The sequence below is a fragment of the Scophthalmus maximus genome, chromosome 8, assembly GCF_022379125.1.
Source record: "Scophthalmus maximus strain ysfricsl-2021 chromosome 8, ASM2237912v1, whole genome shotgun sequence".
Lineage (NCBI taxonomy): Eukaryota > Metazoa > Chordata > Actinopteri > Pleuronectiformes > Scophthalmidae > Scophthalmus > Scophthalmus maximus.
This window is the reverse complement of record NC_061522.1, coordinates 4,538,084-4,563,867: the sequence shown is the minus strand read 5'-3', so window position 1 is coordinate 4,563,867 and position 25,784 is coordinate 4,538,084. Positions and strand designations below refer to the sequence as shown.

The 25,784-nt window shown below is 44.7% G+C and overlaps 5 protein-coding genes across 6 annotated transcripts; 2 read left to right on the top strand and 3 right to left on the bottom strand.

Annotated features, from left to right (window-relative positions):
• Positions 1–1,127: 1,127 nt before the first annotated feature.
• On the bottom strand, positions 1,128–5,461 carry zgc:77849 (telomere attrition and p53 response 1 protein). The gene is made up of 4 exons (XM_035637515.2): positions 4,991–5,461; positions 3,307–3,387; positions 2,933–3,208; positions 1,128–2,820 (listed from the first exon to the last, which is right to left on the bottom strand). The coding sequence occupies exons 1-4, from the start codon at positions 5,184–5,186 to the stop codon at positions 2,588–2,590; spliced, it is 786 nt and encodes a 261-aa protein (XP_035493408.1). The 5' UTR covers positions 5,187–5,461; the 3' UTR covers positions 1,128–2,587.
• A 1,600-nt stretch (positions 5,462–7,061) lies between these two features.
• On the top strand, positions 7,062–13,781 carry abcg2b (ATP-binding cassette, sub-family G (WHITE), member 2b). Of its 2 annotated transcripts, XM_035637512.2 has the most exons (16): positions 7,062–7,174; positions 7,273–7,424; positions 8,228–8,287; positions 8,398–8,515; positions 8,608–8,763; positions 8,954–9,111; positions 9,372–9,523; positions 9,863–9,955; positions 10,347–10,498; positions 10,831–10,982; positions 11,441–11,530; positions 11,886–12,010; positions 12,401–12,555; positions 12,688–12,777; positions 12,925–12,977; positions 13,065–13,781. In XM_035637512.2, exons 2-16 carry the CDS (start codon positions 7,273–7,275, stop codon positions 13,210–13,212), a joined length of 1,854 nt encoding a protein of 617 aa, XP_035493405.2. In that variant the 5' UTR covers positions 7,062–7,174; the 3' UTR covers positions 13,213–13,781. The 2 variants fall into 2 exon arrangements, with proteins under 2 accessions (XP_035493405.2, XP_047190088.1); XM_047334132.1 differs by having other exon boundaries at positions 7,140–7,424.
• Positions 13,782–14,464: 683 nt separating this feature from the next.
• LOC118312872 (proline-rich protein 18-like) lies at positions 14,465–18,203 on the bottom strand. The gene is made up of 4 exons (XM_035637903.2): positions 17,887–18,203; positions 17,662–17,793; positions 16,931–17,105; positions 14,465–16,778 (listed from the first exon to the last, which is right to left on the bottom strand). The coding sequence occupies exon 4, from the start codon at positions 15,851–15,853 to the stop codon at positions 14,855–14,857; it is 999 nt and encodes a 332-aa protein (XP_035493796.2). The 5' UTR covers positions 15,854–16,778; positions 16,931–17,105; positions 17,662–17,793; positions 17,887–18,203; the 3' UTR covers positions 14,465–14,854.
• Positions 16,661–17,941, bottom strand: LOC118312351 (lipopolysaccharide-induced tumor necrosis factor-alpha factor homolog). Its single transcript, XM_035636874.1, has 4 exons — positions 17,887–17,941; positions 17,662–17,793; positions 16,931–17,105; positions 16,661–16,778 (listed from the first exon to the last, which is right to left on the bottom strand). The coding sequence occupies exons 1-4, from the start codon at positions 17,939–17,941 to the stop codon at positions 16,661–16,663; spliced, it is 480 nt and encodes a 159-aa protein (XP_035492767.1).
• Positions 18,204–19,096: 893 nt separating the features above from the next.
• LOC118312871 (actin-related protein 2/3 complex subunit 1A) lies at positions 19,097–25,322 on the top strand. Its single transcript, XM_035637902.2, has 11 exons — positions 19,097–19,437; positions 20,078–20,172; positions 20,424–20,528; positions 21,003–21,225; positions 22,407–22,514; positions 22,651–22,754; positions 22,881–22,989; positions 23,729–23,804; positions 23,897–24,090; positions 24,337–24,427; positions 24,545–25,322. Exons 2-11 carry the CDS (start codon positions 20,109–20,111, stop codon positions 24,581–24,583), a joined length of 1,113 nt encoding a protein of 370 aa, XP_035493795.1. The 5' UTR covers positions 19,097–19,437; positions 20,078–20,108; the 3' UTR covers positions 24,584–25,322.
• The last annotated feature ends 462 nt before the right edge of the window (positions 25,323–25,784 follow it).

The following is a 25,784-nucleotide window of genomic DNA, read 5'->3' as shown; positions in this document are numbered from 1 at the left end:
TTTTTCGTTGGATCAAAGGAAGAATCATGAAAGGTCCGCTTCAGTGTGTAGAGAGCCACAAAACAAGCCAGAAATCTTAGTCCTGGATTTTAACGGCCACATTACTGAAATTATTACAAACCTTAAGAACATATCGCAGATTAAAGGACTTGTCCACGTATTAACCCTCAGTCGGCTTGACGGTCTCTTAAAAAGTCCCTCAGCTGCAGCTGATTCTGGACCCTGCTGCTCGAGTCCTCGCTCAGATCTTTACTCGGGCTTCATGTCAGTCAAAGAAATCGATTTTTAAAACTGCTGCTGTTGATTTACAAAGCACGGAGCGCTTCAGGGCCTCAATGAATGTCTTGTTCTTGTATTCTGTCTTTAACTTTTATTTATTTTTACTTTGAGTAAAGCTTTTATCTAAATGTGTTTTTTGCTGTTGTTGTTTTATGTAAAGCACTGCCTTGCCTTGCTGTTGAACTGAGCAATACCAATATACTTGAGTCTCGTCTGGCCAATAAGAAGTTTAAAACCAATATTTTCGGTGGAACAGGACTAGTTCTATTTTTAGACGATCAATATTTCATCATCCTTCTTTTATTGTGGCGCTTCGGGTCCCTGCAAGTGTTGCAGAGCAGCACATGCTTGGTTTTTGAGACGGAAAGGGCCAATAAGAACTACGCAGTCTGTCGCCCTCGTGTGTTCGAAGAGTTGAACTACATACAGTATCAACAAAAACTAGGGAGTTTGTTGACAAACTGCTTTTACGGAACTCCACTTTACAGTATAACAAAGTGAGATACACAGCTACTGCATTCTCCTTTGAGTATAACCTTTGTTCTTCCGCTCCCAAGAGACCGATGACAGAATAACTGAGGGCCGAGGTGAAAAGGGATGATTAAGGAACCAAGAAAGAACAATGCGGATCAGCGATTCCACTTCAGTGAACTCTTAATCTGTCTTTTCTTGACAGGTTAAATCGTAGAAATATCACTTCAGAGAAAACATTTTGCACTGACATAAGACCCTTTTCCACAGCAGCCATTTTTGACTATAGGTGAACACAGGAGCTACTAATCACTTCAATGGCTGCTGTGAAGAAGGACAACAATGGAGCACCAGAGCCAACCAGTGAGACAACTTAGTTAAACACTTGTATTTTTCTTTAATGTCAGAATTGTTATTGTACATGGACATCCCGATGGACTTGCACTTCTTTTTACAATATGTACCACATATAACAGCACCTACATGTTATTTACACACATTACACAAGATTGTATCACAAAGCAGTGTGTGAAACTAGAAAATGTCCCGAGCCTGGTCGAATCATCACACGAATCCATGAATTGGCTAGACGAAATGAAATAACCCCTCCCCACGTGATTAACAGGCAATTTCTGTTTAAAGGTGAAATCACATCAAATGAAAGTGTTGTTTCTGAAGAACAAGAGACAAAATGATGACGGTGCACCTGTTTAAATTCTTATCCCTGGGACAGAAGTAAACAAGAGTAGGTAAAACGCAAAATTTGGAACACTTAACTGCAACAGCTCTATATGTAATAAACGCACGAACCAGTACTCCGTCAAGTGTGTTTCGATGCAAACAGGGAAACTCCATGTTTGGATTCTTGTAAACTTGACTCATGCACAATGGTGCTTTATGAAAGAAAACAATGTTGAAAATACCTCTTCTTTTCTTTTTATCTCCTGCCACTCAAAATGTCAGCTAACTGCTCCGACAGTTAATGTTCGTCACATAATCTGTAAATTGGACTGACCTGCTTTGTGATAAAACCCTGGTTTGGGCTGCAAAGAGCAACTAAAGAAGAAAAAAAAGGGGGGGATGAGTTTAAGTAAAACAGGAAATTGGGTCACGTGGGTGCTGATGCAGAACCCTGCATCCACAAGCACACACACACTCAAAACACACACTCACTGTTGCACGACAACCAGAGATACTGTAGCAGCTTTCTCAAAAAGGCAAAGACGAGTACAACACAGTAAGTGGCAGTTCTGCTGTTGGATACGCAAAAAACACAGAGCAGCAGCATGATGAGAGAAGCACGCTGACGAGCGTTTTGAGCCGAGCCACACAGCAGGGGCGTTCAGCCCCGAGGAGCCTGAGTTTCTTCCAGCCTGGTCTGGCTCTGCACTCCACAGAAGAGGAAGTACATTTGAGGAACGAGGGGGAAGAGGACAGCAAACAGGAGGCAACAGCCCGGTTCATCTGATCATCGGTGCCCGGCCAATAAACAGCGTCTAAATTCAGCATTCTGCAATTTAAGGATTTCATGTGTGCTCACTTTCTGTATCAGGCTCTACTGTGGGCAACGGAAACAAATGGGAAAGAAAATTATTCTAAAAAAGTCTAGAACTCAAATGTGGTGAGGATGTGTGAGACAACAGGTGTCTGGGGTGGGAGGAACAAAGAAGGGGAAAACTATGTGGGTTGGTAATAAGTAAGTTTTTCTTTATTTGTAGCATTGCAACTAAGATGATTAGGAGGAAGATTTCAATGGTTGGCCAAGGCATCAGTCCTCGTCAGCTGTCCGGTCGGCCACCGAGGAGAGGACAGAGGAGGGGTTAGTGGTGTGGGAAGTTCAGAGCATCCTGTTACGTTTATGAGTAGGTGAGTCTGTGATGACGTCACTACAGGGGGCAGGGCCTCGTTTACGGTTGGCCGTGGAATCCAAATGGAGTGCCATCTCCTCCGCGATGAAGGTGTTGAGGTCCACGTCGTGAAGGCGACGACGACTGAGGGGCTGGGCGGGATGGGTTGGCGAACCAGGAGGACCAGAGCGCACAGAAATGCTTGCCATGGCACCACTAAGGCCTGAACAAAAAAAGATATATATATAAAAAATTGAGCTACAGCAGACTGAACTCTAGCATCACATTCTTATAACGAAAAATAGCGTCGAACTAATCGTGGCATTTTGACTCACCGTGCAGTGCGATTGCCTCTCTGAAGGGCTGCAGGTCAGCCTCCACAGAGCTGTCTGTCTCTGGGGGTGCAGGGCGGCTTGCAGACACCATGGCAACTCTAGGCGGGGCGCGAGCAGTCCGTGGAGGTGGAACTTTGCCACACAGGAAGCTGATGAGGTCCTCTCGCCTGATAGTTCTTCTGCGCTTCTTAACCCATGCAATTACATCCTTGTTTCTACGCTGGTAGCCTAAGTGGATGCCCAGGTCATAGCTCCGCTGGCGGGCCTCCATACTCTCTGATGACACACAATAGGACAAATGTTTATAGCGAATCTGCACACCACAATTTTTAAAGTTCATCTTCTAAAAACTCCTTTATGTAATTGATACTTGCCTTTATACAGGTTGGTGACAGCGGTGGCTGCGTTCTGGAAGGGCACCCAGAGAGAGAGGCCCTGCTGCTGACAGACTCTATCTGTAAATGAGAGGGTTGGAAAAATTAAGACCAATTTAAAATACAATCACTGCTGCATTAATACCAAACCCCTCTTGCCAATTCACAGTGGGGAAAAACATTTAAAAAAAAATTGTATATAATACTTATGTTTACCAAAAGAGAAAACTCACAAAAAGTGGCAGTGACGGTGTTTTCAGAAGTGGGCATGTTATGGCATACAACGCCCATGGTTACCTTATTATACAAATTAGTCCATAAGCGTATCAATATTTTTTAAAGTGTCATTATGTTAAAAGTCAATGCAAATTTGTTCAATCAATCTGAAGAAGAAGAAAAGCCCTGCAATGGTGTTTATGCAGAACATTAAAAGACAAAGAACTGGGAACTCCGGACAAGGTTTCACAACAAAAAGCACTGTTACCAATGATCATCTTATCAATTATAACTATAAATCTCAACCCCTTTCCTGTGGAATATGTCAATATAGACGCCTCTAGACATAACTCGGCAGAATTATATTTACAGTGTTGTTACTGTTACTGAACACACAGTGTGTGGGGAGGGAGGCGGAGGGACGTAGAAGCGTCCAACTTATCATCATCATTCCTCAAGTGAAGGGTTAACGAGTGCACTTGGGGAAAAACACGATTCTGCTGTAGGGTCAAATATTGTTATGTCTGGGAAATAGAGAAACGAACCAAGGGGTCGAACTCAACCAAGACTGGTGTGTACGCAGTATTTCCCCTTTTCGATATGAGCAAACAGCATCAATGTATATATATATATATATATATATATATATATATATATATATATATATATAAAAGAGGAAACTCCAACAAGAAGTTAAATCAATTCGCCATTTTGTGCCGGATGTTGCCAACAGAAGCAGCGATCGGTGATCGTCCATTGGATCAAGTGTTGGGAAACAAAATGTCTGTGGCTGTTTAACTCGTCCACGTCCAGCACAACACGGAGGGGAACGACCGCCGCGTTCGGTCGTCAACAAAACCCGAGCGGTGCTCCGTGGGAGAACTCCTCCCCGGGTATCGCCATTTTGACGAACTAGCTAACTGTTAAAAACGGCGGACAAGACAATTTTTTTTCTTCCCTTTCTCTCGGCGTGCTGGAAACAATGAACAACACATGACACACAGCTGTTTACTTTGCAGCCCGGTGTTCGGGAGCCAATAAGACTGTTGATCAATCTGCCCCCCCCCTCCTCCTCCTCCCCCCTCCCCTCCCCGACACCTCAGGCCACTGGGAACCGACATCCAGCCCCGGTGTCCCGCAGTCTGACACGGTCGCCGGCTGCTAGCCTCGCCGGCAGGGGTTAGCTTCCCGCGAGCTAGCAGAGACACCGGCTCAGCGTGTCGATCGAGCAAAGTTAATAAACGCGCCGAGTCGCGAATTTCATGAAATCTCCTGAACATAAGCTGGTGAATATGGGCCGCGTTTGACGCTGTACAGTAAACAGCTGCGACCGGCTAACGCCGTTAGCCTAGCCGGTGCCCTTTGTGTCTCTCTCTCTCCGCCCGGCGACATCGGTTAGCTAGCGGGATTAGCGATCGTTAGCATTAGCTCTGACATGTTAGCCTCAGCCCCAACTTCCAGTACGGACCTTTGTAGAGCTGCGCGACCGCCGTGGCCGAGTTCTGGAACAGGTGCCACAGCTTCTGCTGACTCTGCTCCGTCTCCTCCTCGTTCGGGTCGCTCTGTTCGGCCTCGGCCAGGCACTGGCGTTCCCACTTGGAGAACCAGTGCTCGGGGCCGTGCTCCTGGATCTTCGTCTCGCCCTCCTCCTTCCTCTCCTCCATAGCTAAGGCGCTAGGCGTTAGCTAGGCCGTTAGCTAGGCGGCTAACGAGCTAGCCTTTCGTCAGGATAAACAAGATCGTTTGGTTTCCCGGAGGCAGCTCGCTGTCTTGTCCGTGTGTACGCTGCGAGAGAAATGCGTTACGCAACTCCAACAGCGCGTTCGAGGGGGAGAAAACAATATTCGTACTTAGAGCCACATTGTGGGGATTTTTCACGACGTCCGTGCGTCCGCCCCGGTGTGAAACACGCCAAAGTAAAGAACGCGATGACAACATCTTCGAATTTTTGCAGTTGGCCACGCCCGTTTCGTCGCCGTACTGAAAGGTGATTGGCTGCGGCGTTTTTTCTCGTCGGATCTCGGTGCCAACCACGAAGCCCGATTGGCTACTTGGCATAAAAGAGAAAAAGGTCATAGAAAAACAACGCTGAACGAGTGTGTGTGTGTGTGTGTGTGTGTGTGTGTGCGTGCGTGCGTGTGTGTGTGTGTGTGCGCGCGCGTGTGTGTGTGTGTGTCTGTGAGAGGTCTTGGCTGTAAGCGTCACATGCAGCATTCTGTCCGGTAGGGGGCAGGCTGACCATGGAAATGTAGCGCATGAATGTAGCGCATGACTTATGTGGCCAAAAGTATAAGGACACCCTTGTTTCGCCTTACAAAGTACACAATCTTAAAACACCCCGTTACGATTAGTATTATCGTCTAGTTATACCTAAAGCATTAAAGTCAAATTGTTTTACAGAAAGTCAGGGCCTATAATAAATGACAGTGTGAATACTAGGGATCTTGCGATCATCTTACTGTTGTCGCTGGTCGATTTGGAGCCACTTTTGACTCAGGCCCCTTCGAGAGGTGGAGATATTATTACTGGGAGAATAAAGAACAAACAAAAATGTGATACACAAATCAACAACAACAACAAAAAGTTCTCAGTTCTCAGAGACTTGCTGTTAAATATAGGACAGTTATTTCTCTTTGGGTTTGGAGGGGAAGCGCCTCTTTTGGTTGTAACTGACAACATCGCAGATGTCTGAAACATGACAAGGAGACACAACAAGGCATTGGTTTTCTTGTGAGTGGAGCAATAAAAACAAACGCCAGTTTTTGATGTAAAATTTAAATCTCAAAAGTAAGAAGTGAACTTAACAGTCAAATGTTAAAAGTACAACATTTCCCCCTGAAATGACTGAAATGGCATAAAACATAAGTTTACTACAAATATGTCAAAACTGTAATCAAGTTAAGTACATGAGTGAATTAACAAATATGTTAAATTTTAAATCCCATGCCTGTTGTGTGTTTTGGCTTGAGGCATTTAAAAAGAAAAAATAGTTTGGGCCACCCTTAGTAGTCAGTTAAAGACTACACAACTTTTGCTGAACAACTTGAGGTTCTTGCAGCAGCACAAAAAGCAGAACAAGTATAGACACGTGAAAACTGTTTTCAAAAATAGAAACGTTACAAGGGAAGGTAAATGTATGCTTAGTGTTTGTATGACATATTTACATGATATAGGCTTCCATATAATATAGCATGGGATTTAAAATATAATATAAGGTGAAATGTAGTAATAAAGCAAAACATAATATAACATATTCATAATACAGTGATATATATATAAAATATAGTATAAAGTCAAGTAGGTTTATAAATCCTAAATAGGAATAACCATTTATTGATGGTGGAGGAATGAACAACCCTTGCATTACGTAAGCGGCAGTAGCCCATACACAATACTAACACTGTCGTCTGTTATCACCATCACACAACATGTCGTGATTCTTGGATGCATTTATTACCGGGGGGGGGGGGGGGGGGGGGGGGGGGGGGGGATAGGTTATGGGGGTGAAGTTCAATGTCACACTATCTCTCTGACATCAGTCATAAAGTGTCACGGCAACAGATCGAAGGAGTCCAAAGATCAGGTGAGTAATAACTGAAACTTCCTGAGCGTGTGCTCCCTCTCACCTGTCGGTCTCTGTCAGACTGCACAGGTACGTCTCTCTCTCTCTTTCTCTCTCTCTCTTAAAAGCCCACTCTCTGACTCGCCTGTTCTTCCTCTCCGTTGATATCACTGGCTGGCTTTTTGAAGATGTCCAAGGGGGAGCAGAGCATTTGCGGCCTTGAGGAGTATTTCCAGGAACGAGGGCCGACTCTCACATTCAGCAATCTGCACTACTGTGTTCAGGAGACGAGATTCTGCCGCAAGACAGGTCCTGGAAAATACATCCTTAAAGATGTGAGGTAGGACATGATGGTTACTCGTGAGCACGTGCACCATTATATCTAGTTAACAGCACTATCACCGGGTAGTGACTGTACACACTGTAGCTGCCTGTGGAACGTGACACTCAAGGTGCTTCTCCTTTGCTTTTCCATGTTTTTATATGCATCATAGTTGCAATTCTTCATCACTCATGACAACAAGTTATGACATCATGCATTGTTCAGTTTGTATTATTTTACTGAGAGTTTAAGGCAGGTTCGAGACACAAATGGAAAACTAGGAAAACAGACTGGAAGATTCTCCGACGGATGTCAAAACCTGAACCACAGAGGATGCATTTACATTATCTCTAAGGCTTTCCCCCATAATAATGAAATCACAGTGTTAGAGTAACATACAGTCCGTTAATAAAAATAATTATTGTTTTAAAATATACAGACATATTATAACTTCATACACAATTTGTGAATGTGTTTGCCCTTAAAATATAGTTTCCAAGAATAAAAACCTATAAACGTCAAACTACATGTTTGAGGGGTCAGAGTTATTTACAACCAATACTAAACTCAACAGCATACTCTGTAATTCTAGTAGTAGAAATATTTTAAATACCATAATATTCATTTAATTGAATAACATGACATTTATGTATAATAGAAATTACACTCAAACAACACCAATAAACAATAATCTTATTAATAACAATAATCCCATTGCTTTTATATATAGCACATTGGTCACATACTCAGTTTGCAATATTACACTGTTTCAAAGTAGCTTCTGTCAAAAAGATTGAATTCACCTGACTTGTGTTTCGCAGTGGCATCATGAGACCCGGGATGAACGCCATCATGGGTGCAACAGGAAGCGGCAAAACATCGTAAGGAACATGTGCTTGTGCATGTACACACACAGGCACTGTCTCACACACACACACACATGTGTATAACCTGATCCCGACCATTAGCACTTTCTTTCTGTTTTTGTCAGACTTCTAGACGTGATAGCGGGAAGAAAAGACCCTGCTGGACTGCGCCAAGGAAGCGTCTTGGTAGACGGAAAAACTGTCACGTCGGAACTGAGGCTCTCCTCTGCCTATGTGGTTCAGGTACAAAAATATAAACATATTGCTCTTTTGATTCATTATATACTGTGGATTCTTCTGACTGGTTTGTGCGCACATCATGCTTGTGTCTCCAGGACGACATCCTGATGGGCACTCTGAGTGTGAGAGAGAATCTGCTGTTCAGCGCCAACCTCCGCCTCGACCCCAAGCGCCACTCCGGCGCAGACAAACACAGCAGAGTAGATGCCATCATACAAGACCTGGGCCTCGCAGACTGTGCAAAGACTAAGGTGCAGACAGAAGCTGAGTTACAGAGTGTTACAATGTCCCTCTGCATGTTAAATACTATTCTTACAGTATATCTTACCTACCTATCTATGAGCCTACATGTTATTTAAAAATCCACCTAAATAATGTAGAAAACTAAAAATCAAAAGTGGAGAATTGACAATTGAGGTTTTTTTTTGCTCGTGTGTACAGATAGGGACCGAGTTCATTCGTGGGGTGTCCGGAGGTGAGAGGAAGAGGTGCAGCATCGGCATGGAGCTCATCACTTCTCCTGCGCTGCTGTTTCTGGATGAACCGACCACAGGACTGGATTCCAACACTGCAAACTGCATCATCAGTCTACTGCACAAGTACGACACAATTATCTATCAATCGCACATTACTGTCGGCAACACCGATGACACATAAGCTACAAATCAAAACAGAAGCATGCGATGCTGCTGAGGTTTGGTCGATGTCGAACGGCGGGCAGTGGACTGTACTGTTCACTGTCAGCTGGGATCAACATGCACATGGTCGGAGCATGATGATCTCCGAGCCGGCAGCATCTTCCCTTTCTACTGCCGTCTTCATGTCGTTGACCGTGTGAGTATGAACACTTTGTGTCCAGGCTGTCCAGGAGAGGTAAGACTGTGATCTTCTCCATCCACCAGCCACGCTACTCCATCTTCAAACAGTTCGACCACCTGACGCTGATGCACAAAGGGGAGGTGGTGTATGCAGGAGCAGCGGACCACGCACTGGGATACTTCACAGACCTCGGTACATAACGTGTGTGTCTGCTCAGAAAAGTGCAGGACCTTGACGAGGATTGTGTTATGATGTAAAGCAATGTAATGATCATTGGAAAGGGAAGGATGATGTTGTTGTATATGGAAAGCTGGTACTGTCAGTAATTTATGCATAATTTACTACTGCCTTCATATGAAAGTTTAGATGGTGAACTACTGTTTTTTATTTTGATTCTTAAATGCCATGTCAGGATGTTGTATGCTTTGACAGAGGCACTTATTGCAGATTCATGTGTGTGTGTGTGTGTTTGTGTTTGTGTGTGTGTGTGTGTGTGTGTGTGTGTGTGTGTGTGCGTGTGTGTTTGGATAGGCTTCCAAATTGAGTCCTTCAACAACCCTGCTGATTTCTTCATGGATGTTACAAATGGAGAGGCAAAGTCAACATTAAGGTCCGTCAATGCAGGTATAATTACACAAAGATGCACACACAGACATGAATTCAGAAAGTAGGCGTTGATATAACCATGTATCATGTATTCTTCCAGCAGCATTTCATTACTTATATTTTAATATGTTGCTGATTAATGATATAACTTACTATATGTTTAAATAAGGGGGGGGGGGGGGGGGGTTGAAAACGGTGGCTATAAATGTGCAGACATGTAAAAACATGGTTTTTAAATCATATTCTCCCCTGTATTAACCAAAATGCCTAACATTTCACCTGCTAATTACCACACCCTGTTTACTGGGCTCAGACAATGACGGTTGTAAAAAAGAAAAGAGACTATTATCACACCGTCTGTCTTATCTACAACATTGCACTGTCCTGTTGCCGCCCGGTCTTTCCCCAGCTGAGTGCAACAACCCACTGGCGACACAGTATCGCCAATCCCAACTGTGCCAACGGGTGCTGGAGGAGTTGGACCATGCGAAACAGAGCATTCTCGATGGGGTCATAGGTCAAGACGAGGTGGCCGACTACGCCACCTCTTTCCTCTATCAGGTCAGACAACTCTGCGGTTCTCAAGTAGATCAAAGGCTTTAGAGAAATCGAAATTTCCGACGCAAATAAGTGTTGAAAAAAATCATCATTCAATAAGTTGAACACAGGTTGCTCGCATTTTATGATTAACAGACACTGACGTCATTTTATAGCTTTATCACGCAAAGTTTAGTGACTTTACCTGTTACATCAGTGTGCTCGACTGCCCACTGAATGAACCCAGCTTATCATCAAGTGCTATCGTTAACAGTGACAAATGTGTTCCCTGTGCGTGTGTGTGTGCGCGCGCGCGCGTGTGTGTGTGTGTGTGTGTGTGTGTGTGTGTGTGCCAGATGCGTGTGGTGTGTGGCAGGACAGTGCGGAACTCTCTGAGGAACCCTCAGACCTCTTATGCCCAGTTGGCGCTCAACATCTTCTTTGCGATTCTGGTGGGACTCATCTATTACCAGATGCCCTTGACACTGCCTGAGGCTTTACAGAACAGGTACTGGTTTGCCGAAGCTGCAACTATAAAAAGCCAACCTGGTTTCGACTCGGTGTGTCTGCTCTATTTTCACCCCGTTTACTGTGTAACTGTTGTGCCTTTGCTCAGCCCGTCTCGAGGCCAAATCACAAACACAATACTCAATGGAAATCAAATGTCTTCGGTGAGACAGCAAATTGTGAATATCCCCATTTCAGAAAAGGTTCAAAGAATGGAATGAGCAAAAATGGCAAAGCAGGTTCAAGGATACAAGTGCTGTGATTCGTCGACTGAATTCTTTTTAAAATGCAGTAAACGAGTGCGATAAGAAGCCATGAGGTCAAGATTGGGAAACCTGGAAACTTTTATGAGGCTGTAACACAATCGCGGAAAGGGCAACACTTACCATTGCTGACATTTTCTCCTGCTCAACCGTCCATCAGATGAAGAGATAATCAGATAACCTCTCTCGGCCACAGGAGCGGGGCGTTCTTCTTCCTCATCATCAACATGGTGTTTGGGAATCTCTCTGCCGTGGAGCTCTTCATCAACGAGAGGGCGATCTTCATGTGAGCGAAAGGCAGATTGTGTGCAAAGTGCAAGTACAAGATGTGTGTATAGAAGGCATTACTGGAGATAAGGCTGATAGTAATCCAAAAAAGAGATATTCTCAACAATAACAAAGGGAAAGAGAAAAAATAATAATGTATTTGTCTTTTGCTCAATTACTGGGATTTGTTGACAAAAGAAAAATATAGAATATTAAAAGCCCCATCCTTTAACACACAAGGTTAGATCAGAAGTGTTACATGAATTTGATCTGTTTTTCACAGTGACGGTCACTGTGTTTCTATTTGTTTGTGGTGTGTATGTGTTTTTCTCGAAAGTCTCTGTGAAGGTTCTTTTTTTTTTTTTTTTTTGCAGTCACGAGAACTCGAGTGGCTATTATCGTACTTCTGTCTACTTCCTGTCCAAGATCTTTGCTGATCTCATCCCCAACCGCATCATCCCCATCTTTGTGTTTTCAGCCATCGCCTACTACATGATGGGTAAATATTTACCTGCATACGGTGCAAGCACATGGTGGTGCAGGTACATGGACACCATGTCACTGTATGTCACGCAGTTCAGGAAAAACGCCCCGATGCAGCCGGTGACGGCCATGCAATGATTATTGTGCCTGCTGTTATTTGGGACTTTCAACAAGTAAAGCAAAGAAACAGCCCATTACAGTTTTGAGAAATGAAAAATCTAGATTACAGGCATCTGCCTGATTCCAGCGTCCTGATCTGTGATCTCACTTTATCTCATTTGACGTTATTGCCATAATTGATCCCGGCAGCAGGAAGCTACTGCGAGCAACACTCGGGGGGGACGGGGGGGGGACGTCTTGACGACTCCTCGGCCTTCTTATTCACGTGTACCAACCTCTCTTGCAGGGTTGAAGCCCGCCTTCGAGGCCTTCCTGTGTTTCGCTCTGACCATGTCTCTGGTCAGTCTGGCGGGAGTCGGTCTGGCTTTCCTCGTCTCCGCGAGTGTTTCTTCATTTGCCATGGCCAACATCCTCATCGCTCTGCCCTTCGTCTTCATGATGGTGAGACGCGAAAATACGCATGCGGCATATTGTACATCCCACTTACACACACCCCACTGTTATCGTGCTAATGTTTAGGCTCATGGATTTAGTGGAATAGTCTAATTCTCTCTTTGTCCGCCTGTTTTTCAGGTCTTTGGTGGTTTCCTTGTCAATCTCAACTCCATGCTGAGCTGGCTCTCCTGGCTGAAATGGATCAGTATCTTCAAATATGGATTGGATGTAAGATGTGGAGAATGGGCAGAGCGAGAGGAGGATGGGTTTTTTGGGTCATGAGAATGAGATCGGTGGGCCCAAGTTTAACAATTGGATTTATCTGAAGCAAGGAGGTTGTTCAGCCCCTTTTTTCTTGTCCCCTCATTCACTCAGGCTGCATTCATCAACGAAATGAAAGGACAGCTGTTCTACAGCAACCAAACAATGTGAGTGTCATGACGTAGCCACTCCTGTAAAACACAATTACCTCCTTATCACACGTGCACACTAAGCTTCTGTTGTCTGTGCTGCAGCATCCCAGGGGAGCTGTTCCTGAAAAGCCAGGGCATCGACTACTCCGTGTGGGGCTTCTGGCAGAACCAGGTGGCTCTGCTGGGAATCGTAATTGTCAGCATGTTCCTGGCCTACGTGCAGCTGCGACGAATCAACCGCTGGAAATGATGCCCATCCATGGGCCTACGTATCCGTCAACCACGCACGATGTCGTCATCCTATTTATTCAGCAGAAAGAAATGGAAAGCTATTGTTTTTATGGGTCCAACATAACATACTGTGATCATTATTTAAATCTGTTGAACATTGCACATGGAATCTCCCCGTGTGTGTGTGTGTGTGTGCGTGTGTGTGTGTGTGTGTCTCTCTTTATCATGCTCTCAAACAAAAACAAATGCACGTGATGTAACATTTGACTCCAAGGTGGATAAGCTTCCGTTAAGCGCACTTGGTCTGTGCACGAGGGAATGTCCTGCAACGGCCAGGCCAAAGGCCAAGCTCGTTCAAAGCCACTTACAATGTGTGAGACATGAGCCGCAGTAAAGAAAACAGCATTAAAAAGAGTCATCTTAAAAATACAGTGTTTCTCCAAGTAAGTATATTAATATTCCACGGAAACAACCATTTTATTCAAGGAATTGTGTTTGTGTTTTCAGTGTTGTATACCTTTTACATGCTTTAGCTAGGTTTAACAACAAATATTATAGTGAGAAAAATAAACACATTATCATAAAGTATGGAAGTGCATATTCTTTAAAACCAGAAGAATGAAAAAGGTACAGCACACACGGAACAGCAAAGTATTGGAAGTTAACCCCGCTTAAAACTCAGTTTCATCTGGATTTCCATCCAAATTAATAAGGGTGGAAAATCTTCTTATTCCACTCTATCATCTTATATAATATCTGTGTCATCTTGCTCTCAACTCTTCAGTGAAGCTGCGTGATGTTTACCCTGGGTGACATATTCAAACTCAAGACTTCTTCATAGCTGCATCGTTCCATCAAATGGAAATATTCAAGACGGAACATTCCGTCCCCATTTACACCCAAAATTCAGTCTGACACATTTTTTCCCTGCCTGAATTTGAGCTGCTCAGTGAAGTGCGTAGAAACGTTGTGATTCAGAAAAGATGAGCCATCTGAGATCATCCATCCATCATCTACCAAGCTTAATCCACTTAAGGGTCGCGGGGGGACTGGAGCCAATCCCAGCTGACCTTGGGCGAGAGGCGGGGTTCACCCTGGACAGGTCCCCAGCCTATCACAGGGCCACATACAGACACGGACAACCAATCACTCTCACATTCACACCTACGGTCAATTCAGAGTCTCCAATGAACCTAACCCCATTCTGCATGTCTCTGGACTGTGGGAGGAAGCCGGAGAACCCGGAGAGAACCCACGCATCCACGGGGAGAACGTGCAAACTCCACACAAGGCCTGAACCGGGATTCGAACCCAGAACCTTCTTGCTGTGAGGCGAAAGTGCCAACCACTACGCCACCGTGCAGCCCTAGTATGGATCAGTGTAGGATAAATGTTCCCTCAGAATCACATTGAAGATATTTTTACTGGTTACTCTGAGCCGCATGACTCTGCAGTGGAATAAAGGCTGCAATGCTTGAGTTTAAAACAAATGTAAAAAAAAAAAATCTACAGGTGATCAATAAGCAGAATATATCCAATACTCGCGATCAACTGAAAAACAATCATCAGAACATCTACCAGAATCCGACAAACACAGAGACGGAAGCTGCGTTTCTTTCTCAGGTTGGACCTCAGTACAAACAGAACATGTCATATCACTTTTAGAAACTCTTCACACTGCTCGCACTCTTGCTCAGGCTGTTCCCCGCCGTCACCGGCGTGTTTTCCAGCCCGCGCAGCCACTCGGTGCATTTCAGCACCACGCGCTCATCCACGAACTCTCCCTCCTCCTCGTACTCCACATCGTCATACTTGTGCCGCTCGTTCAGGAGGGAGATCTTCACAACTGAGGTGATGTCTCCCAGTTCGGCCTCGCCGGTGCTTTTCACAGCCACCCCGCAGTGGGCGGTGCTGTGTCTCTGCGTGGCCGGTTGATGCCTTTTAGGGATGTTTTCCCGCCGCCGTCCGGAATCCGCGGCGCCTCCGCAGACGCCAGCACCAGAGGGCCCCGAGGCCCCAGAGGCTCCTTCGGCGTTTCTGGCTGCTGAACGTTGGTGTCGCTCACCGTTCCTCCGCTGCAGCAGCACGACAGCCTCGGGCGTGAGCGTCAGTGTGAAGCGGGCCTCCTCCTCGTGCCTGGACCTCCTCTTCACCTCTGGTTCTCTCCTCACAGAGCTCTGGCTCACATGCGTCTGCCGCCGCGTCTTAGACGGGGACTCACCCGAGCTGGAGGCAGGGCAACGGTCCGCTTGCGACGAGGACACCGGTCTGTCCCTTCTCTTTGCATGCAGCTCGGCTCCCGCCGCACCCTTGGCTGCCGTCGGCAGACGACTCCTGGGTCGGCTCTTCTTCGCCAGCTGTTTGAGGTTGGAAGTCAGTCGCTCCTTCACCGAGCTGCCTCTGTCTTCTCTTGGGTCCCTCGCCTTGGCCACAGGCGTCGACGACGGAGAGCTGTTGGCGGATCTCTCCTTCCCCGTCAGTCCCGACACCGAGCGCGGAATGGACACAGGTGGTATGAACGGCATTTTGGCGACACACAGTACCAGGTAGGACAGGAATTCCGCTTTGCAGCCAAAGTTCTGGAAGAAAAAAGACGAGGGCACGAAGGAGGACACTGATTTACCGAAGCTGGTGAGATACTCTGATGCATCCTTGGCCATGCAGGGGTCAGCAGGCAGCTGGTGTGCTGCTGGGATCCAACAGTGCTCATCTACAACGGAACAGCCGGCATCCCGACGACGTCTAATGGCTGAGGGGTTTTGCCGCGGCTCACATGCTCATTACTCTGAGGCTCAAAGATCTAAAAACAAACCTTCACCTATAATCCTCTTGTGTCATCAGCGAGGGCACGTTAACCACACACAGCATTCCCGCAGGCTAATTTGATGACCAGGAGAGGAATCAGTATGTGTGCAATGAGCACTGAAGAGCCAACAGATCGTTGACCCCCTGAAGAACACTGTGAACCTGTGGATCGGCGTAGCGAACCGGAAGTCTCCTCAATATTGAGCTCTTATAATAAACTCTTCTGCTTGAGACATCCACGGTTTCCGTCGTCCTGAATCAGCGTCCACTCCATCAACTATTCCATTTCAGGGTCCACTTACAAGCTTTTTTCCCCACTGCATTCAACTGTATCCCATGGTCTTCATCAGCGGAGGGGATAAAGCCAGTAAGGGAATCTTGAGTCCAAGTTTGTTTTTGTTTTTTCATCCAGTGCGCTCATTTTTTAATAAGACACAAAAAACACAAGGGATTGGCACAGAAAAACATTTATTTGATAGCATTTTGTTACAAAACATTAGTTAAAAAAAGTCGGCGTTAAAAATGTAAGGAAAATACGCATCCTTGTATACGTTACATATTTAAACATATAAATCCATCGTCTAAAGTATCATGGTTGACTTTGATACAGGTATGGCAGACACCCCCCCCAACTCAAACTGTTGGTAAAAGCCTGCGAGTGCTCAGTCACAGCACGTTTTCCTGTGTATGTGGAGAACCCGTCGACAGCGGGGACAGGTGTGATAAGCGTCCCTGAAGTGTTTCACAAAGAAGGGAATCAGGCAGCATCCGAGCACCAACCTGCGGGGAGAGAAACTACACGCATCAGTCTTCGCCTTTACATTGTGTCGCGCCTGTGTGTGTGTGTGTGTGTGTGTGTGTGTGTGTGTGTGTGTGTGTGTGTGTGTGTGTGTGTGTGTGTGTGTGTGTGTGTGTGTGTGTCCTGTCCTCACCCGCACAACACAAACACCAGACACATGAGCCACGCGTGCGTGCCGACTTTGTAGGTGACCTCTGTGGTGACCTGCGTCCGACAGGTAAGGCACGTCGTCAGGGCTGGAGAGCGATACAGTTTGGTCTCGAAGCTCACAAACTTCGGCCCGGGGGTAGATGGAGGGGGAGCCGACACTAGAGTGCGCGCACAACGGGGCCAGGAAGTTTATGGTTATTTTTAAAGTAACAGTAGTACAGTACTACAATTTGCTAACGAGTGTAATCAGCACCCTAACACTTTAAGGCGTTTTACAATAACTGAGTGGGACTGCTGCTTGCAATTGAATCGGAAATGAATTGTTTTAGAAATTAGTAATCATGTGAAAACTATGTTTGTGACTACTATTTTGCAGTGGGGGGGGGGGGGGGGAAATGGTTTTCTGGTTTAAATTATTACTGAAGAAAACAGATTAATGTATTTTTTCCAAAGCACACCGGCCCAAATGGAATTAAAACAATTGGAATTGTGTAAAAGTGTCAAGGCCGACAAGACACCGGCTCACAGTGGACAAACAACTCTACAATACAATACAACACATTGTAACTGGAAATCAGCTCATTTGTCCAAAGGGAAGCCGGTCCAATAAAGTATTCCTGATTCTGAGAGCGCTAAGCCGCAAAGACAACAAAGACAATCAGGCCTAAATATATACATATTCAAAATGGAGGCAGAGTTGAAGTGAGCGCGTACCTGACAGAGGCAGGTGGGTTTGAGTGGAGGAACCATCTCCCGGAGAAAAGGAGAAAGACGGAGGAGACGGTAGAGGGCTGAAAGGAGAATGGACGTGGTAGATCCTCACATCTTGCCCTGATCGCGTTTCATCTGGAAAAGTTAAACAATCCAAGTGATCTTTACGGTGCCATCTGATTACATAAAGGATCAGCAAACAAAGTGTGATGAGCGGGTATACCTCACCTGGTAAAAAGTAAGGTGGAGGGAATGGCTCGTAAACTTTTACAAACGACTCCATTTACCCGGTTGAGGAGATTTACCACAGGAAAAAACAAGAAAGAAGAGAGTTTAAGAGCCCAATGTGTTTTGATGTTTGCATTAAGCAGCAGTTCACCTGTTGGGCCTTGGCCCGCCAGGTGCAGTGAATTGAAATCTTCTGTGATTGGTGCAAGAACTTATTACCCAAAAGTCAATGTTTTTTATCAGGCAGAAGTGGAATATTTAGTTTAAAAGTTGCATTGAACGGACCTCTTGCTTCGATTAAAGAGCGGGTGTATTGTAATCCTTTTCTTTTGCTGATATTTGATTTATTCTGTGGTTCCTCCAGAAAATGAATATTTACTAGAGATTCATGCATTTTCAGTTAAGGCTGGTATGGAGCTAAATCAGGGCCATATGTTTTGTTAATTCCAAGAAACTGTTTGAAACTGAAATTTGAGGTTTTGATCTTGAACTTTGAAAATAAATCAGTGTTTCAAAATAAAAAAAATAAGTGTAGGAAAAAAACCCAATTCAAATAATTTTATTCAACTGTGGAATTCTTTTGAATGACTTGTTTATTTTCATTTTTCACTTTCATAAATATTTCGATTTTTGAGGTCTCATTATTTTCAGTGTGGAATAAAATGTTCACATTTCACTTACATTTTTTTCACTTTCAGATCTTTTCTTCACTTTCAGGTGGATTTTCTTTTCAGTTCAGACTTTTGGCACAAATGTGGCGTGGAAGTGAAATGTGAAAATTTTATTCCACACTGAAAAAATTAGATTTGAATCTGAAAACATAAAATCTGAAAGGGAAAACAAAATTGAAACCTCAAATATCAAAGTCATTCAAAAAAAATCCACAATTAAATCCAAATGACATTTAACATTTTTTTCCTACACTTATTTTTATTTTGAAAAGACTTTTATTTTTCAAGGTTAGACTATACTGCCATAAGAGCATTATTAGAGCAGTTTCAAGATCAAAATCAAAACCTTTAACTTTCAGTTTCAAACTTATGCTTCGAATTAACTAAACATGATGGCCCGGATTTAGCGCCATAAACTGATTTGATGGGCGTTGTGTCCGGTCTGTGCGCTAGGTGGCGCTGTTTCGCAACAGGTTGGACCACCAGTGCGGTCGTTCCTACTTGAGCCACTAGAGGCGCTCTGCCACACGCGTCGCGGTCTTCTTCGACGTGAGCGAGGTTTTATCCAGACGAACGTAGCCGCGGCTAGCGTGATGTTGCTAAGCTAGCTGTCAGCCGAGGCGTCCACCACGGGTTTCGCTGCCGACTTTTTAGCCACCGGATGCTCGCGGTCGTGCGCCGCTGCTGGCCGTCTTGACATTCCCCTCAGCATTCCCTGGACGAATTCGTGTCGACTGACCAGAGTCCGCGAATTCAGGTCCACTCCTCGTCTAACCTCCACCCCCCCAGACACACACACCGCCAGCTAGCGTGACGTCGCTCGCCGGCTAACGACACCGCACAACCCGGGAAGAGAAACCCGGGGCTCGAGACCGACGAGGTGGGTTAGCATACGGGCTAGCGGAATGCACGGCTAACGGGTGTATCTATCAGCGGGACTGACCGGGCATCGCCTCGCAAGGAAAAGCCGGGGACCGGCATGGGGAAGGGAGGCCTTGTGCTAAACGTGTCGATAAGAAGAAGGACGATATTTCTCGAAATGACCAATGTGGCTGCCGGGCCCGTCGTTGGCTAACACCGGTGAACCTCCAGCTAGCGTGTCGATTAGCCTGGCTAGTTAGTCATGTTGTGCTGGTGTCAACACGCTATTGGGCAAAGCTACAAACCCAGCGATCTCAATGTAGCAGCTAGCTAACTCATGAAACCCCAGTCATTGAAGTAGCCTTGCTAATGTTAGCATGCTAATGTCATTCTAGCTGTGGCTAACAGTGGCTAGCAGCCTTTCAGTGTTGTGACTAGGTGTAGCTGCTGGAACGATGCAGCGAAGTCAACTAGTTGTTCCATCTAAGAGGCAGTCGGACTGTTTACTGTTTTAATAGAATACTCTGTCGTCTGTGGGAGATTTCATGCTGATGAGGGAGGAAAAGGTTCAGCCCAGAGTTTAGTTTGTCTCTTGTTGCTGAACTAAAGGTTTTGGTGTGTGTGTGTGTGTGTGTGTGTGTGTGTGTGTGACTCTGCAGACTTCCACTTGGAGGACCGCACCCAGACAACATGTCCCTTCATCAGTTTCTGTTGGAGCCCATCACCTGCCACGCATGGAACCGCGACAGGACACGTAAGCCCCATTCACATTCCCCTACCACACACACACACACACACACACACGTACGTAAAAGTAATTTGTTAATCACTGCACACAATGTCACTTGATTACGTGTGAATGTTTAACATGGTGATGGGAGTGTAGGGTAATGAGGCCGTCCAGCTTGGTATTTGGCCAACACTGGGAACTGGTCTGACTTGTTTGCTGTATGTGTGTGTGGTCTATTGTGCTTAACGTGCGGTTTTTTTCACTTTGTTTTGCAGAAATCGCCATCAGTCCGAATAACCACGAAGTTCATATCTACAAGAAGAGTGGCAACCAGTGGGTCAAGACCCATGAGCTGAAGGAGCACAATGGACACATAACAGGTGTTTCATCAGACTTTTGAGACAGTGAAAGTATTATTTCTTTTAGTTAACCAATGTAAGTTTCAGTCTCTGTCTGTGTTCTCATGAAAACCTCCCAAATGGAAAAAGCACAATGTTAACTTGAAATTGACACACATTTGATTCACGTATGATCCTCAGTCTGAAAGCCTATTCAAGACATTAAAATCCACTTCTTCACAAGGGTTGCAGTAGTCAGTAAGCAGCATTAACATTAAGGCCGCAACTAACATTTCTTTGATTATCAATTCATCTGCTGATATAGTGTCAATTTAATTGACTAATGGTTTGTCAGTGAAATGTAAAAACTACTGTACGGAACCGTCCAATTGATGATATGAAATTCAGAATAGTTGTCGGTTAATTATTTGCCGATCAACTAATCGTTGCAGCCCTTAAATAACATTTCATCTCTTTGTAATAATTGACCCTTTGTGTCTCTTATCTGTGTCGTAGGTATTGACTGGGCTCCTAAAAGTGACCGTATAGTGACATGCGGCGCTGACCGTAATGCCTACGTGTGGTCCCAGAAGGAGGGGGTATGGAAGCCCACGCTGGTCATCCTCCGGATCAACCGAGCTGCCACCTTCGTCAAGTGGTCCCCACTGGAGAATAAATTTGCAGTCGGCAGTGGGGCTCGACTCATCTCTGTCTGCTACTTTGAGTCTGAGAACGACTGGTGAGTCCTGGACAGTATTATTATTATACTATCAATGAATTTTCTCCCTTTGACCTAAATTGTAGTCACATTCATTGCAGCAAGGACCGTAAGGTGGACTTGTGACTTAACCTTGATTTATTTGTTGATAGCAGGTTTAAAACCAAAGTGCCGATCTATAATGATTCACCTCCGACTCAAAAGCATTTTTCTCCGGCGCTGCCTGTTTTGGTTTCACTGCGGTTATTGCTGCATATTTTCCAGATGTTGTTACCCATGTGTAAGAGGACACTGTCTGTCTGCGCCAGGGCAGCCTCCTGCTTCATTTAAAATATTTTTTTGTCATAACTTCCCAAAAACAGAATAGAACAAAAGTTGCACAGCGCTAATAATAAATCGACAAACAAAATGAGACATAAGCTTTTACTAATGCACTCCTCAACCATAATGAGCCATAAAGACTCAATATCCAGCAGACGGAGCATAGTTCCTTCTGTAACACCACTCTATGCTTTTACTGTCACCACTGTTTTTTGTACAGTGGAAGCCCTGCCTTGTGTTTTTCTATACGTCATTCCAGGAAATATCATCCCCTAGTTTACGAAGGTCCCTGATCCATTTCATAGTAAAAATATTAAATGGGTTGATGGTGTTTTCGTTTGATATTGTACTAAAATGTATCTTGTATAGAAACGTTTTTAAATATATTTTGATAAAAAAGGTTTTGGTGAAACAGAAACTCTTTCTAAATCTGAGTGTTTATGCGAAATATTCAGAATGCATTGGCCCTTGAAAGCTTATGATTTTAAGGGGGGGGGGGGTCAAGGCATAGAAAGTATATGCAAATAGATATGGGTCATTAAAAGTGCTTGAATTTTGTGCAAAAAATATAAATTTAAGTGCTTCTGTGTTAGTTTCCATTATATGTTATTGTATCAGTAATCATCCTTGATCTGTGTCTCAAGCAATGTTGTGCTGGGTCCTTGAGTTTGAGGAATTTGGGCCTGGAAAGTCCTTGAATTTGTTTGAAAAGGTGTGGAAGCACTGAGAATAATCAGTAAAACAAACTCTTCAGGTCTCCTCTTCTATTTTCATAAACTAAACTCACAATGTAAAATATTTCCATTTACTCGACACACTGAAGTTTTTTATATTCCATATTTCAAAAAAAATTAAATACATGATGGTTCTTTGTGCCTCAGGTGGGTGAGCAAGCACATCAAGAAGCCAGTCCGCTCCACCATCCTCAGTCTAGACTGGCATCCCAACAACGTCCTGCTGGCGGCTGGGTCCTGTGACTTCAAATGCAGGTATACGTCACGAGCGATGAAAAGAGTTGAAAAAGAACTCATAATGGGACAAGAGATGAAGATTGAAAACCTGCCAACATCCTTTCTCCCTTCCTTTTCTCTCTGTTCTGATTTCTACCCCTCCTCTGGCCTCCAGGGTGTTCTCAGCCTACATTAAGGAGGTGGAAGAGAAACCCGGCCCCACACCCTGGGGCAGCAAGATGCCATTTGGGGCAGTGTTAGCAGAATTTGGAGGAGCGGGTCAGTATTTCTTTGTAAAATAGTAAAAAAAATAAAATAATAATCCTCTTGCAGATGACTTGTGGTGATCCTTTTGAACTAAACTGAATATTTTCTCTTTTTTTGTGTGCACTTTGTGTTTGTTAGGTGGAGGGGGTTGGGTCCACTCTGTCTCCTTCTCAGCCTCTGGTAACCGCCTGGCCTGGGTCAGCCATGACAGCACTGTCACTGTGGTGGACAGCTCGAAGACTGCCAGGTACATTTATCTCTGTGAACAGAAGGGGTTTCATTTACAGCAAAATAGATATTAATACTCTTTTCCCATAGGGTGCTCAGTTAAATGCCAGTAGTCTCACTGTCTGGGTTCGTCCACACACAACTGTTTTCCAGTTGCAGGAGGAGATGAGGGTGGATAAAATAAACTCAACTAATGGCTTTTCAGCTTCAGATAATAATACAAGGGGAAAACATGAGTTACAGCCAGACAGAATGTTTTGTTTTCATAGCGTCTAAGATAGAGTACTCTTTTATATGAATTTTTTCAGTAACAGATGATTGTATGTGACAAGGGTAACCCCTTTTTATTGAATGACATTATTCTCCCAGGCTTTTGTAATGTATATGTGTATATAAAATAGCAACAGTCACTAGATTATTTCTGTTTTTATTTATTTTGCTACATGAGAAATATGTCGTTATGGTCTGATGTATTTTATTGCTATATATTGACCACTGTACATAAACCATGATCTGTAATCTGAAAATCTATTGAGGATGCCAATAAGGTGAGAAAGTTGGATGCCAGGTGAACTAGATCCATGGGTAGACTCGTATAATGACCGGCTGCTGTCAGCAAATTGCAGGTGACATGACTTGAGGGGGCAGTAATTGAGCCTGAGCAAAGTTCTAACAGAAAACCAGTGCACACACTGCACTTTTGAATATGTTTGTAGTATGTTGCTGGGTAAATTTAAAATCTGTGTGTTTGTGTTTAGTCCTTCACAGCTGAAGACGGAGTTCCTTCCTCTCCTCAGTGTCATCTTTATTTCAGAGAACAGTCTAGTAGCTGCGGTAAGAATTAACACCGTCAATACATTTTTTAACGCTCAACACGTGAGGAGGCGCATCTTAAAACATGACGTCTGTGTCTTTTTTTTTTCCAGGGCCACGACTGCTGCCCCATGCTGTTCCGCTGCGACGACGGCGGCGCGCTGACGTTCGTGTCGAAGCTCGACCTCCCCAAGCAGAGTATCCAGAGGAACATCTCCGCCATGGAGCGCTTCAGGAACATGGACAAGAGAGCCACCACCGAGGACCGCAACACTGCCCTGGACACAGTGCACCAGAACAGCATCACGTAAGAATCACTGCAGGATATCTTAACAATATTGTAACAGGCAAGGTGTACCCCGTGATGGAGTTCCGAATCTAAATAAAGAACATAACACCATATACATATATGAATATAGACAATTACTTAAATTATGTCAATTCCTTCATAAACCTGACAAGGTTAAGACCATAATCCTCTTATGGCAGTATAGTGTAATGCATCATGATGATTTTTCAATTTCATCAGCCCCTTTTTTTTGTTGTCCCTCAGCCAAGTGTCTATCTATGAAGGAGACAAACGTGAATGTCGCAAGTTCTGCACCACGGGCATCGATGGAGCAATGACCATTTGGGACTTCAAGGTAAACGCACGCACATCGTCTCTTAGAGCTACATTTTCCCAGAATGCTCAGCGGTATAATGCTCTAGTGTGATTTTTTTTTTCTTCTTCTCTCTCTCTCTGCGTTTCACCTCCTCAGAGTCTAGAAGCTTCTATCCAGGGTCTCCGCATCATGTGAAGGAATCTCTCGAATAAATGAAGAGACGCTGCGGCCTCGCTTCATCCCCCCTCGCCCTCACAGTCATCACCCCCGCTTCCCCCTCACCCCCTCCACTCCTGCGGCGCAGCCAGAAACATACATAACTGACCAACCTTATCAAGTGTCTGCTGAAGCACTGATCAGACACTCACACACACACACACACACACACACTAAAACACACAAATGAGCATACACTACACTACACACACACTGGGCTGACGTGTGAGATCACTGTTAATTTTTTTTTTGTTTGTTTTTAAAATGAAGGTTAATTAGGTGTCAAAGTGGGGACGGTCCTCTTGACACGGAATTAAGCGTGAAGTGAAATGTGTGTTTTTATGTTCTCTAACCTCCCGTACCAAAAGTCGAACACTAAAACGGTGTGTTTTTAATCCAAAAATCAGACTGTACTTCGCCCGCAGACGAAACCTCCACGTGATCGCTCAATGTTTATTTGATCGTGGTAGGACTTGATTGATTTACTTCCCGCGGGGATAGTAAAGTCATTGTTTGGGATCAGGACCCTGGTTGTTGATATTCCGAGGTCATGTTGCTGGTTGGCTGCGGAGCGCCGTGCAGGATCTGGTGGCGGAGAGAGAACGCGTCTGAGCAGCTCTGAAGCTACTACACTAAAACCACACGAGATGGAGGATTTCTATGTAACTGATCATGAGGTAGACATTAAATAAAGATTAAATACATTTACAGTACACAACTCACTCGACTGCTCTCTTCCTTTGTCTTTGTCTGCGGGGCCTTGTTTCTTCTTAGGTGTATTCCGAAATGAACTCCCAAAAAATGTTCTACAGAGTTTGCCGTTCGCGTAAGAAGAACAAAGCGGGAGATTGTCTGACAGACGCGTTCACTACAGCAGAACATTCAGGCGAGGGGGGCGGCATCTGGGTAGAGCGCCCCTCTCGCTCGACGGTATATTCCGGCTGTATTCTCACATGGGCTCACGCGCTGACATTTTCCGTTAATGTCAGTATGGGGACTGGTTCAGGTAAATGTCCCAAACAACATTTGTGGACATTTGCATTTTCGCATTACAGCTTTTCTGGAAAAGTTCCTGAAATGTCTGTCACGGTGCCAGATGAAGCATGTCAACCTTAAGGGGTTAGAAAACTTGCCCTGCGGGAACTTCACTTGCACATTCAGTGTTTCGATCACACCGTGT

What these genes read in the sequence shown, in the direction of transcription:
- zgc:77849 (XM_035637515.2), bottom strand. Translation starts at nt 5,186, where the DNA reads ATGGAGGAGAGGAAGGAGGAGGGCGAGACGAAGATCCAGGAGCACGGC. An exon ending in GGTCGCGCAGCTCTACAAAG is followed by an intron (nt 3,388 to 4,990) that starts GTCCGTACTGGA and finishes TCTCATTTACAG; the next exon opens with ATAGAGTCTGTCAGCAGCAG. An exon ending in AGAGGCAATCGCACTGCACG is followed by an intron (nt 2,821 to 2,932) that starts GTGAGTCAAAAT and finishes TTTTTTGTTCAG; the next exon opens with GCCTTAGTGGTGCCATGGCA.
- abcg2b (XM_035637512.2), top strand. Translation starts at nt 7,273, where the DNA reads ATGTCCAAGGGGGAGCAGAGCATTTGCGGCCTTGAGGAGTATTTCCAG. An exon ending in TACATCCTTAAAGATGTGAG is followed by an intron (nt 7,425 to 8,227) that starts GTAGGACATGAT and finishes TGTGTTTCGCAG; the next exon opens with TGGCATCATGAGACCCGGGA. An exon ending in CAGACTGTGCAAAGACTAAG is followed by an intron (nt 8,764 to 8,953) that starts GTGCAGACAGAA and finishes TCGTGTGTACAG; the next exon opens with ATAGGGACCGAGTTCATTCG.
- LOC118312872 (XM_035637903.2), bottom strand. Translation starts at nt 15,853, where the DNA reads ATGGCCAAGGATGCATCAGAGTATCTCACCAGCTTCGGTAAATCAGTG.
- LOC118312351 (XM_035636874.1), bottom strand. Translation starts at nt 17,941, where the DNA reads ATGGAGTCGTTTGTAAAAGTTTACGAGCCATTCCCTCCACCTTACTTT. An exon ending in TCCACCTTACTTTTTACCAG is followed by an intron (nt 17,794 to 17,886) that starts GTGAGGTATACC and finishes TAACTTTTCCAG; the next exon opens with ATGAAACGCGATCAGGGCAA. An exon ending in CTGGTGTTTGTGTTGTGCGG is followed by an intron (nt 16,779 to 16,930) that starts GTGAGGACAGGA and finishes CTCTCCCCGCAG; the next exon opens with GTTGGTGCTCGGATGCTGCC.
- LOC118312871 (XM_035637902.2), top strand. Translation starts at nt 20,109, where the DNA reads ATGTCCCTTCATCAGTTTCTGTTGGAGCCCATCACCTGCCACGCATGG. An exon ending in GACAGCTCGAAGACTGCCAG is followed by an intron (nt 22,990 to 23,728) that starts GTACATTTATCT and finishes GTTTGTGTTTAG; the next exon opens with TCCTTCACAGCTGAAGACGG. An exon ending in GTGCACCAGAACAGCATCAC is followed by an intron (nt 24,091 to 24,336) that starts GTAAGAATCACT and finishes GTTGTCCCTCAG; the next exon opens with CCAAGTGTCTATCTATGAAG.